Source organism: Doryrhamphus excisus, linkage group LG1 (assembly GCF_037039965.1).
Source record: "Doryrhamphus excisus strain RoL-2023G ecotype Guam linkage group LG1, RoL_Dexc_Guam_v1.1, whole genome shotgun sequence".
NCBI lineage: Eukaryota > Metazoa > Chordata > Actinopteri > Syngnathiformes > Syngnathidae > Doryrhamphus > Doryrhamphus excisus.
In genome coordinates this window covers 17,974,176-17,986,453 of record NC_136357.1, presented here as the reverse complement: position 1 = coordinate 17,986,453, position 12,278 = coordinate 17,974,176, and the positions used below count along the sequence as shown (strand labels likewise).

Sequence of the window (12,278 nt, the reverse complement as noted above, 5' to 3'; positions counted from 1 at the left end):
TTTAGAAAATAATGTACACTTTTTAGACACAAGGTATAAGAAATAAATCAGGATTTTTTTTTTTTAAAAAGGTAAAGAATTTAAGGAGAAACTAAAATCATAATTTTCCAAGAAAAAAAACTTGTAATGTCACAAAAAAAATCTAAAATGAACTGGTAAAAATAAAAGAAAAATGTCAGAAATTTACCTCCGCTCCCACCCAAAAAAATAAAATAAAAAAAATCTGTACTAAAGTCAATAATATTACAAGAAAAAAAAGGGGGGGGGGTTCTATCACAACAACAAAAAAAAGGTGTAATATTCCAATGTGGTGCTGCAGAAAAAGGATGGAGTGCCATCTCCGGGTCGGGAATGACATCCTGCCCCAAGTGACTTGACTTAAATTGGTCCGTTGTGGTGAAGAGGGAGCTGATCCCAAAGACAAAGCTCTCAATCTACGTTCCTATGCCTTGCTCATGAGCTTTGGGCAGTCACCCAAAGAACAAGATCGTCCGAAATGAGTTTTCTCTGGGCGAAATAACCGCTGCTCATTAAGAGGAGCCGAATGAGGCGGTTCAGGCATCTGGTAAGGATGCCCCCTGGACGCCCCCCTGGGGAGGTGTTCAGGGGGCATCCGACAGGCAGGAGGCCTAAGAGAAGACCCAGGATTCTTTGTAGAGACTATGTCTCTCAACTGGCCTGGGAGGAACTGGACTCTGTTTCTCTCCCAAAGTCAGCTGGGATAGGCTCCAGCATACCCAGTCACCCTCTATAGTGAGAACAAGTGGCATATAAAATAGATGGATGGGTGGACAGCATGACTTTAATATCTCAAAGAAATTAGAAGAAAAATTATAAAACTACGTTGAAATATTAGAAGAAAAAAGTTGTATTACCGTGACCCATCTTCCAAACAGTTTGTATTGGGTATCTGTAGTGGTTGCATAATATACAGTAGTTATTCTCACTTTCACTTCCTTACATATTCACATTTGAGGATTATGGCCATTTTACACTGTACTTGTCCAATAATAACATGAACCCTGAAAAATCCAACTTCCCTAATGACAGCGTATTTATGCACACACAACCCTGCTTTCCTCCAGGCACAGCAGTCAGTTAGTCAAGCAGCAAGCCAACTAGTCAAGCAGTCAGTCTGAGGTTGGTAGACGGGCCCCCCTTTGTCTGGACGGAGAAGGCCCAGACACAACAGAGGCCGGCCCCTGTCCCCTCACAATGGTCTTCCACACAAAGACCCCCACACACTGGGACAATGGAAGCAGGGTGGGGGTGGACGGATGGAGCTGCTGAGGTTACCCACCTGCACACTTCAGGAGGACCAGACCCTGACTTTTGTAGGCCGGGGGACCACCTCTCTCGCTAACGCACACACAGAATGCAGGTGTCTTCTTGTGGGGGGGTCTGACCTCAATACGGAATCTTTGATGATGACACACTTTCTACAGGACACAGAAAATACAACAAAAAGTGAACAAAAGGTGAATTTATCAAATACCATAACCGGCTAATATGTATTGTTGTAAGTAGAAATACTTAAAAATACCCACCCAAACAGTCCACATGCTCCAAACTAATCATTTCAAATGCATAAATTATTATTTTTTTTAAGATATACTTCGGGATTTTAGCTTGCAGTTGTGCTTTCTCAACTCACCTTTTAACTGGACGAGCCACCTGTCAATCATCTGACTGTTCAGGGTAATTCTTCAACATGATTTTTTAAATATGTTATGAGATTAAATTAAATTAAAAACAACCACAAGTATATTTAAATGTAACTTTTTTTTAATTGATTGCAACATTTTATAACCACACATTACAAAAGAAAAATACACATCAAATATTTAATTGGGCTCAGTTTGCAACCTTATTGGAAAAAAAACTAACACAAATATGCTTTTAAAAAAAAATACAAATATAATAAAGTAAATGCCACTTTGGATAACCGTGAATCAAAAAAAAATATTTCTACAATGAAAAAATGTTTGACATAAATAAGTTAGTATAATTTCTCAGTGTTTTGTTTTATACAAAAATTATGTACAAAGCAAATATGTACACAAATACACAGGCATACAAGGGTGACTGCATTTCTGAGAGGAGCTGGTGTTATTTCTCTTTTTTTTTTAATTTGTATTTTTTTTTTAAAGGAAGCTTTTAGATGCTGCCATGGGCATCCTCAGCAGGCTAAACATGATTTTAAAATATATAATGTAGGTTATCACAAAGTCAAACCATGTGAAGTCAAAAAAATAACGAAAAAGCACTTGGCGGCCATCAGTTTGGTCTTGTAAGAAGGAACATCCGGTTACTACTGTGTGAGAGGAGCCTTTAGGCAGGACTGTTTAAAAAAAAAAAATTAAGCGCCATTAATTTTTTGCCCTTCAGCTTAAAAAAAAAATCAAACCAAAGTACACTAAATAAAGGCTGAGGTGTGCAAGGGACATAAGGGGGAAAATAAATGCAAGTGTGTTGAACCACAGGGTGATTTTAAATCAAATAAAATAATGGGGGGGGGGGGGGTCCTGCATAAAATAGTCGCTACATTTTTGTACCGTTCTTCACTGCGTGAGTTTGGAAAGGTGGATACACTGTTGAGAAACTGAAGCTAAATTAGATGTATATTTTAACATATGTACAGTATATTGTTTTAAATCAGGGGTGTCCAAACTATTTCCACCAAAAGGCGCTACACACCCACCCCCATTTGTAATAATTTTTGTCATTTTATTTTTAGAATATGTCCTCAAACAATAAAAACTGAGTTGCGAGTTACTACAATTTTGAACACTATTGTTTTACCACATAACCCAAACTGTACCCCCAACCCTACTACTGACAAGAAAAATGGAGATACATATTTTTTCATTGGCCTTTTTACCCCCCCAACATTAATTACATATTTGTTTATAATTTTGTTTTTATTTTGCTATTGAATTTTTAGATTATGCACAAAAAATGCATAAAATTGAGTTTTTCCATTGGCTTTTTTGCTCTGTTCCCCCTTTTTTAAGAGTTTATTTTTACAATAATATTTTTTGCAAAAAAAAAAAGATATTCTTCCCATCACCCGTCCAATTTGTAAAATATTTTTCGCTCATTGTATTACTAGAATTTGCTAGATAAATGCAAACAATAAATGTTTTTCATAGTTTTGACCCCACTGAATTTGCAAAGTTCCCAGACTATGCAGACTACAAAAAAAAAAAAAAAGCTGCCCTCCACAAATGGCCCCTGGACAACACTTTGGACACCCCTGTTTTAAAATAGTATCAACACTGCCTTTTCAGTAAAGAAGAGAATAATATTAAAAACAGCACAGCATTTTGGAACCAAACTACACTGCAATTCTTCAAGTCAAATCAAAATTCACACCTTATTTTTTTCTTACATTATAATATATAAGTATAAAGGATTTGTTTTGCAAATCACAATGTTTTCTTATGTGCTACATATGGAGAGAAATATAAATTTCTATATACAAACACACACAGGTAGTACAAAAAGGAGCAAATGAAAAGAACCTAATTGCACACTGCTACATCCACTGCTTTCAGAGGCAGTAACTTGACAAAACAAGATTTTGAGTGCCAAAATTGGTTTTTGTTAGTGTTTTCTTATTCAGTGCTTCAACAGCGTCCGCAAAGGAGAGCTGATATGTTTCTCATAAGATGATGTGTACTTCCTCTTCTTCCAAAACGAGATCAAATCAAAACAAAAAAAGTGTTTAAAAACAAAAAAATCAATCCAAACAAAAACAAAGTTGACCAACACTGGAGGGTTTCCCAATGCAGGAAATGCATCTTCAGCTCTGTGAGACAAGAAGAAACAAAAGAAATGATTAAAATGGGCAAAACAACATACCACATACATTTTAGAAATACCTTACAAATTGTCTCATAAAAATACAGAATAAAAATGCTAATCTGGAAACTGAAGCTAAGCACTAAATGCATGTTTTAGCGCATTTTTATGCAAGGTGGTGCTGTTTAGTCAAGACAGTATTAAATTCTAGAACACGGGCTGTAACATTATTCCAACTAAAGTGCATTTAGGGGAAAATATGCAGCTTAAATTAAATAGTATAAATGACACCTGGAGGGTGCAAGTTCAGAATCATCTCTAAATATTAAAGCATATTACAAGATATTAATGAAACAAAACCATTACAAAAATACATGTTGAGCACCCTTACAGTTGCATAATTTGCAAAATACAAAAACTGAACACTTAGCACCCTGTACAGTGACACAGCATGTCAATTAGGCTGTGGCGTAAGGTCAAATTAAACGATTAAGACCTGCAGTGAACACTCGCATGAAAAAAAAAAAAACACACGAATGAAACTAAATCCCCCAAAACGCACATTCAGCACATTTGGTAGCAACAAACATTCTAATTATGAGGCTGTAAATTTATCATTATTATCTTAAATTACTAGCACACAAGCACGTTTAACACCGTCCACGCTGACATAACATGTAAAGTAGGTGGTTATGAGGTTATGATTAACATACAGCAAACGCTGCATGACATGCATACTGCAAAAAACATGCATACCAGTACTAGAAAATACACATCAGTTCAATAAAATGTATAAAATTATAATTTAGCATCTTCCATACTGACAGACATGACATGCAAATGAGTAAACATGCACTGAATTATTGGAACACAAGCTGCAAAACATGCATCTTGCAAGGAACAAGATATAAATATGTAGGACAGAAAAAACTAATTCAAGCATAGAGTTTTCCACAGTGACATAATGGAAAAGTAAAAGGTTAAATAATAAAAAACTAATAAATAAATTACTTTTCATAAAAACACAAAAATGCAACTTTAAAGTTCTCCATTGTTACATAACATGTAAATGAGGTGTCTGGCAAGGTGCAAAGTCATGCATCATGTATTACATTGTAATACTACATTTCATTTTAACATTGCACCCTGACATAACATGCAAATGAACGGGCTGGGATTCTAAATTATTACACCACAGGTTGCAAACAACATGCAACCTGCAATAAACAAAAAGGCTCAAAGTGCTGCAGCAAATAAATACAAAAAAATGCAAAAAAATGCTCTGCGTTGTGACATAACATGCAAATGATGAGGCTACCGCATATTTTATTAAAACAGCTGCAATTTGCAAATTGCACGCGTGTTAAATATTACGAACAAAACAAGACAATGCAAGTTTCGAGACGTTCTTTTGCTTAAAAAGTTGAAGTTTCGGTCCTTTCTGCACACACACCCACACAAACGTAGACAGATGTGCGTGTGCAGAGGCTGAGGCACCTCCAATACACACACGCGCACGTACGTACGCGCCCGAGGGCAGTGGCTGCTGACGTGTTACTACTACGCTCTCAAAGTCGTGCACGGTTGTTGTTTACAACTCACGTACGGCGCGCGACCCAGGTGCTCTGTGCGTGTGCGCGTTCGCGACTGGAGCACAAACAAGCGCGTGCATAGAAGCACCACCACCACCACTACTACTACTACTACTACTACTACTACTACTACTACTACAACAATATTCAATGCTACTAGAAGTGAATGAATACAAGGTACGCCATTTTAGCACACCATAGAAGAGTAGAGATATGAAAGTAATGAAAAAAAAACACTCACCGTCTCACGTTTGCCTCCCTGGACTGCCGCTGCTCTTTCTGGGCGTGTGTTCGGCCGAGCGACTCCGGCTCGGGAAAGCGACCTCACCCGGGCTGCTGTGCGACCTCTTGCTCGGGGTTGAGGGCTCTGCAAAAATGGAGAAAAAAAATCGGTAAAAAAAAAAAGTAATCAAAATGGAAACAAATGCCCACTTCTAAATGTTTAAATGTCCCGGTGGTATGTACCGTGACAGGCGGGTCTCTTCCTCACGGCGGTGCACTGCTCCGAGCACTCCGTCGGCCCACCGACGATGGCCGTGGTGTCCCCCGCAACACAGCTATGATTCCCGTTCAGATCTACGCGGTTAGTCACCCGCGGCGGCCGAGTGTAAAAATCCGGCACGTCGCGACAGTCCACCAGCTCCCAGCGGATCCCTCCGTTGTCAAGCGGATCGTACGCGGCGAAGTCGAAGTTCCACTTCGCGGCGGCGGCCTGCTCCAGATCCCGCAGGTGTCCCTTTAAATCCCGCCTGAGCTCGTCGTGGTCCACCGAGCCGAAGAGGATCCGGCAGGCTGACGGCTTTGGGTGCTCCGGTACGCGCGGCTCGCCCCGCTCCAACGTCGGGCTCCCGCTAGATAGTCGAACATCTGACATTTTTTTACACCCCTCCACCGCCAAAAACACACGGGAAAACGGCACAAAACAGCCTGGAGCGTCCAGTTTTGGGGATGAAAAACAAAACAAAAGCCTATCCTCCTTGCTGGGTAAAATCCGAAAAGTAAAAAAAAATATCGACGTAGGGGTGAAAAAGCACTTTTATGCCATGCGAATGTCAACAACCGCGGTAGATCCAGAAGGGTCGTCTGAACGTAACCTGCAGCCGCTTCTCGTCACTCTGGGTCCGCCAAAAAACAAGAGAGACACCGCACAGAGGTCCTTCCCCGTAGCCAATATGGCGATTGAGGAGAAACACTTTTGAGTTTGAAAGCTTGACAGACAGAGCTGGAAAGGAAGGCGGAGTCTAGGCGATTGATTGACGCATGGGCGCTGTTTAAATATAAGGGCGGACGCTCATTGGTTGAAGTGTTTTGGGCCAGCCCACTTTTCTTAAGGTGGACCGAGCGAGTTAACACAGAGCAGCACCTTGTTTTTTTTGATCATTTTGCCCAAGCTTGCAAGACGTAATATTCTTGTGTTTGTTTTCAAGTGCCTATTCTTTATCATATTATCCAAATAAACTTGTAATTTGAACTCATTTATCAAATAATCTTCAAAACAATAAGTAGTACAATCATGATTTGCTTTGATCTCGAAACAATGCATGTAAACCAGGGGCGTTCAAAGCATCTACTTGGGGCAATTTGATTCATGATTTGTGGTTGCCGATACAATTCAAGGACGATTTATTTATGTTTTATGTTCATTTACAAAGATACGATTTGAAACGATTCAGTAAATTGAATCAGTTCAGTAACCTTTTAGCCAAAAATACATTCAGCGTGACTGTGAAATAAATACCTGGATACTGGACAGTGCAGGTGAAGTCTCCTAGATTCCAATTTTTTTTGTTGTAACAGAATCAGATGTAAATGATGAATATTGCTGACATACTTATGAATAAATGATCAATGAGTAAAAATGCAAATGCCATAAATGCAATACTAACTCAGAATGAACAGAGCTTGGTATAACTTGGAATGATGAATTATTGACTTTACAGTAAATCGTGCAATCCCAGGCAAGGCAAGTTTACTTATAGAGCACCATTGGTACCCGAGGTATTTCAAACCGACACTCCTAAATTTAAAAAAAATTAGCATATGATAACATAGCTGGTTAGCTGTACATCGAGTGTAACTGTACTCTCTTACACGCGAGTGTAAGTGTAATACTTTATTTCCTAGTGTCGATTCAATAGATTGTTTATCTTTTTAAACATTATTACATTGATATATGCCATTCGGAATAAAAAATTTGAATCACAGGAATATAAATCGATGCATGTAGTGAATGAATTGTTACATTATTTACATCATTAGAATTATCAATGGGGTCTCAGCATGCTTAGATTTTTCTGGATGCGGTCCCTTGGTGGAATAAATTACATTTTATGTATATACAGTATATGAGAAAAACTTGCATAAACTATCCTGGAATTAATTTTGAAACGATGTTCACAATAACATCTTATCAGTAAAATTCATCTTTTTAAATAAATCCACCTTAGAAAAATAAAACAACACCAAAAGATGTTGGCCTAATACCTTCTCTTGAATTAATTTTGGAAATGTCAAAGACACTGATATGCTACATTTGTTGCTCAAAACAAACAAAGATGTTAGCATTAAATATTCAGTGATTTCGAAGGGGTCCTGGCACTACCATCATTATGTTTGGTACAATGCTGCCCCCTGCTGCTCAACTAGCAAGAGTTTAGTGGGAGATAAACGTGAGCATATCAACAATAAAATAAATTTTTAATAATACAGTTAATAAAAATAAACATCACCTCTGTACAATACTTATACCTAAACAAATTAGGCTGGAAAATGTGTAAATTATCCATCACTTCCACGCACCTTCTTAGGTGGTCCACTCTTCCCAGTCAAGTAAAGTGGTCCTTGCACTTTAGAGGCCGAGCCATTTGATGATGTAGAAGTTCTTCTTGCCCACTCGGAGCAGGGTAAGTCCATTGGCCAGGACGTGGATCTTTGGGATGAGTACTTGCTCGGGTTTGTCTGCCCGTTTGTGGTTGAGCCACACCGCTCCCTCCGAGATCATCCGATAACTGTGCACCAATGGTTAAATAGTTAAAAACGGTTACATAACTGAAGTCAGCACAAGCAATAAATCCATTATGCTCGTCACAAACAGCTAAAAAAAAAGAAGTCCAGAAGATATCTTTAATCATCAAGTGTGTGCAGCCAGAGCTACAATTACAGTTTTTGTGAATGGAGTCTGGTGGAGAACTCCCCGACGCCACGCTCAGGCAAATATATAATTAGCGTGTTCTGTTCCGAAATGTCAAATTACTGTTTTGCTGCTGGCTTTTGTCATCAGTTTGGTTTCTTTGAGAGCAACACATCCTAAAGCCTTTAAAAATGCAGCTCTTGTGCAAAATAAAACAAAGCAATGAATTGAAAAGACACGCAAGCTAAGCTACCTACCCTTTGGGGCCCTCTGGGATGGCGCTGACCCTTCGGCACGCGTCGATGACAGTGGTCCCGGGTTCCAGTAGCAGTTCATGGAAGGGAGCCTCTCTGAAGAGCTCCTGCAGCTCCAAGTCGCTCATCTCCTCCAAGGCCTGCACGCTGCTGTGGTACAGAGTGTTGGTGCATCTGCAACCACAGCAATGGAGGTCAAGCGTTTGGAGGTCAAGCGTTACATATCCCAGATAGCTGGGATGACGTACAGGATTCTGACCTCTTGGCGCTCTCGAGACCCTCCTTCCCATGCACCAACTTTGTCACCTCCGCTGCCAGTCGTTTATGGGCCAGACGTTTAGCAGGATCCTCCCTCTGCTGCTCCATCAGTCTCTCCACCTCGGCCAGGGGAAGAAAGGTGAACAGTTTCAGGTAGCTGCAGAGCACATGGAGAAGTTACAAACAGGTACTGTGAGGGGTCAATTGGAGTCCCCGCCCTCACCCACCATTCCACGCTGGCGTCGGGCTGCCGTAGGTAAAACTGGTAGAGCTCGAAGGGCGACGTCTTGTCACGGTTGAGCCAAACTGCGTTGCCCGCCGTCTTGCCCAGCTTGTCCCCCACCGAGCTGGTGACCAGTGGGATGGTGAGGCCATACACCTCCTCACCGCTCACCCTGGACGGAAAGCAGGAGACGGAACACCAATAACCACATCTTGGCGATAAAAGTCATCTTATCAATAACTGCTTTAAAAAATTTTTTTTTCCAACTTGGAGTCGTTCTTCTAAGAGTGAATAAAAATATATGCAATATATGCCTTATTTGCTCTCATTATGGCTACTATATTGGGTAATAGGAGCGTAATGGAGACTATAGGGTTGTTATTTTATTTATAGAGGGGTCTAATAGTATTAAAACACACACTTAAACAGGTTTTCTATGCTATGAGAAAATATTGTAGTTATTAGGAGTGTAACGATTCATCCACGATGAAATTTGCTCCAAATTCTTTGATGCTTGAAGAAGTCATATTTTATTCATATTTGTTATTTTTTATGTTGTCACACCCCCAATTTGAAATATTAGAGAAACTGTCAAGATCTATTCATTTGTCTGTATTTGAGAAGGTGGCATGTGAATAGAAACCATTACTAGTGTCCTCCACCAGTCAGCATTCTTCTTCTGGAAAGACCCATTTCACTACTAGGTGCTTTTTCAGGGAAAGTTTGGGGTCTGGGTTTTTTTTTTTTTTTTTTTTTTTAAATCGGTCATGTGTGAGGCTACACATGCTTCGAGACCATTTTGAATCTCCAAGTAGCCTAATAAATAATTCATTCATTCATCCATTTTCTACCGCTTTTTCCTAACAAGGGTCGTGGGGGTGCTGGACCCTATCCCAGTTGTCTTCGGGCGAGAGGCGGGGTACACCCTGCCAATCACGGCAGCCAATCACAGGGCACATATAGACAAACAACCATTCGCACTCACATTCATACCTATGGACAATTTGGAGTGGCCAATTAGCCTAGCATGTTTTTGGAATGTGGGAGGAAACCGGAGTACCCGGAGAAAACCCACGCATGCACGGGGAGAACATGCAAACTCCACACAGAGATGGCCGAGGGTGGAATTGAACCCTGGTCTCCTTGCTGTGAGGTCTGCACGCTAACCACTAGACCCCTGTGCCGCCCCCTAATAAATAATAAAGGGCATAAATATACAGAACTGTGGTATGACAAGCTCCATATCGCATGTGACGTCATACAACTTCTATTAGTGTTTGTGGTAAATAATAACAAAAATAATAAGAAAGAATATTTACTTGTGGATGAAGTCATGGCCGGACATTAAGTTGCCCAGCTGGTCCGTGCCCCCCAGTTGGATCTTGCATCCATATATCTGGTTGACGTGGTAGAAGTCGTAGGCCTGGAACACCTGGTAGGTGAACTCGGTCAGGCTCATGCCGTCCCCGCTCCGCAGCCTGGACTGGACGCTGTGGCGGCTCAGCATGGTCCCCATCCGGAAGTGTCTCCCGGCCTCCGAGAGGAAACGGACCACGTTCCAGTCCTTGTACCAGCTGAGATTGTCCAGCACGGTCACGGTTCCCAGCGTCTTTGAACCGTCATGGAAGTTGAGTTCATGGTTGGTGAAAATCCTGTGGATACTCTCCCGGATGCTGCGGGTGTTCGCCTTCACGGCGTCTGGGGACAGCCGCTCTCGCTCCGTTGTTTTCCCGCTTGGATCACCGATCTGCGCGGTGGCCCCTCCGAGCACAGCGACCACATGATGGCCGGCGTTGCGGAAGTGCAGGAGACCGATAAGGGCGAGGAGGTTGCCGACGTGGAGGCTGTCCGCCGTAGGGTCGAAGCCGCAGTAGACGGTCTGAGCACCAGACTGCAACAAGGCGGGGAGCCGATCGTGTGCCGCGTCCTCGGGGAAAGAGTCCTTCAGAATGCCGCGTTTGTTTAACCCATGGAGGAGCCCGTTACAAACAGGGGAAGATTGGTGAAACCTACGTAGGAGTGTGAGGCATACAGTCGTCGGAATAGAGTAACCATGTCGAATAACATAGCGGCAAGCTCTGGCCATGGAGGCCGCCATGTTGGACATCAAGTGGCGGAAGCAGGAAGAGGAAGCGCCCTCTAGTGCGCTGGGGGTGCAACTGCTTAATCCTTCTAGAACACTTCCTGTCCTTTTTGTTTTTTGTAAATAAACAATACTGTATATACATCATCATACCATATGTGGTATATCAATTAAAAAACGTAATTAGGAAAAAAAAGATAGTCTTTATGATAACATGCAGTGTTTTCCTCTCACCACTAGATGGCGAGCTGGCACCACTTTGGCAAGGGAGTCCAAATGGGAAACAAAATAGTAATTCTAGCAACTTTTTAATGTTTATAATAAAAAAATTCGGCTATATTCAGGGTGAATTCATTCAAAAGTTTTATTTTCCATTCACTTTCAACTTGTATTATTTATATCTATACATACATTCAAACATTGATAATATCCTTGCCAAGTCACAATACACAATGACATCATTTGTCTCCTCTTTGCAAGACACCTTCAACCACAAAAGCTAACAAAAGACTAACAAAAATCATATTAGCTTATTCCTATCACAACTGGAAGTAGCATGTTGACAGTTCTTGCTGGGGGGGGTAAAATACAAATTGTATGAATGAATATTGTTGGTAGGCTATAAGGCAGAGAACTATTCCCGAAAGAAAGAGAAAATGACTGAACAGTACGTCTGTATATCCTGAGTTCAATGAAGGAAGACTGTTTCCTTTCTTAAAAGTCCCATATCGTTTGAACACTCAAAGTACACTATATCTCCACTGGAGGCCCTCTTCCTTATCATTTTAAAGCTGATTCTGCACTTTGCCAACATATCTAATGCACTGTAGTCTGCAGGTCACAGACAGGTGGAGTTTTATCAGAATTTCTAGTGTTTCAGGATGTGGATTCACAGTAAGGCACCAAATGTTGGGGGGGGGGGGGGGGGGGGGGG

General features: G+C 41.1%; 2 protein-coding genes across 3 annotated transcripts; both read right to left on the bottom strand.

The window, feature by feature from the left end:
• Nucleotides 1-849: 849 nt before the first annotated feature.
• Nucleotides 850-11,400, bottom strand: yars2 (tyrosyl-tRNA synthetase 2, mitochondrial). Of its 2 annotated transcripts, XM_078791699.1 has the most exons (6): nucleotides 10,581-11,400; nucleotides 9,266-9,433; nucleotides 9,040-9,195; nucleotides 8,784-8,954; nucleotides 8,196-8,404; nucleotides 850-1,439 (listed from the first exon to the last, which is right to left on the bottom strand). In XM_078791699.1, the coding sequence occupies exons 1-5, from the start codon at nucleotides 11,366-11,368 to the stop codon at nucleotides 8,245-8,247; spliced, it is 1,443 nt and encodes a 480-aa protein (XP_078647825.1). In that variant the 5' UTR covers nucleotides 11,369-11,400; the 3' UTR covers nucleotides 850-1,439; nucleotides 8,196-8,244. The 2 variants fall into 2 exon arrangements, with proteins under 2 accessions (XP_078647825.1, XP_057930667.2); XM_058074684.2 differs by lacking the exon at nucleotides 850-1,439 and having other exon boundaries at nucleotides 8,019-8,404.
• cdkn1bb (cyclin dependent kinase inhibitor 1Bb) lies at nucleotides 2,357-6,588 on the bottom strand. The gene is made up of 3 exons (XM_058074689.2): nucleotides 5,862-6,588; nucleotides 5,638-5,763; nucleotides 2,357-3,811 (listed from the first exon to the last, which is right to left on the bottom strand). The coding sequence occupies exons 1-2, from the start codon at nucleotides 6,268-6,270 to the stop codon at nucleotides 5,642-5,644; spliced, it is 531 nt and encodes a 176-aa protein (XP_057930672.2). The 5' UTR covers nucleotides 6,271-6,588; the 3' UTR covers nucleotides 2,357-3,811; nucleotides 5,638-5,641.
• Nucleotides 11,401-12,278: the final 878 nt, after the last annotated feature.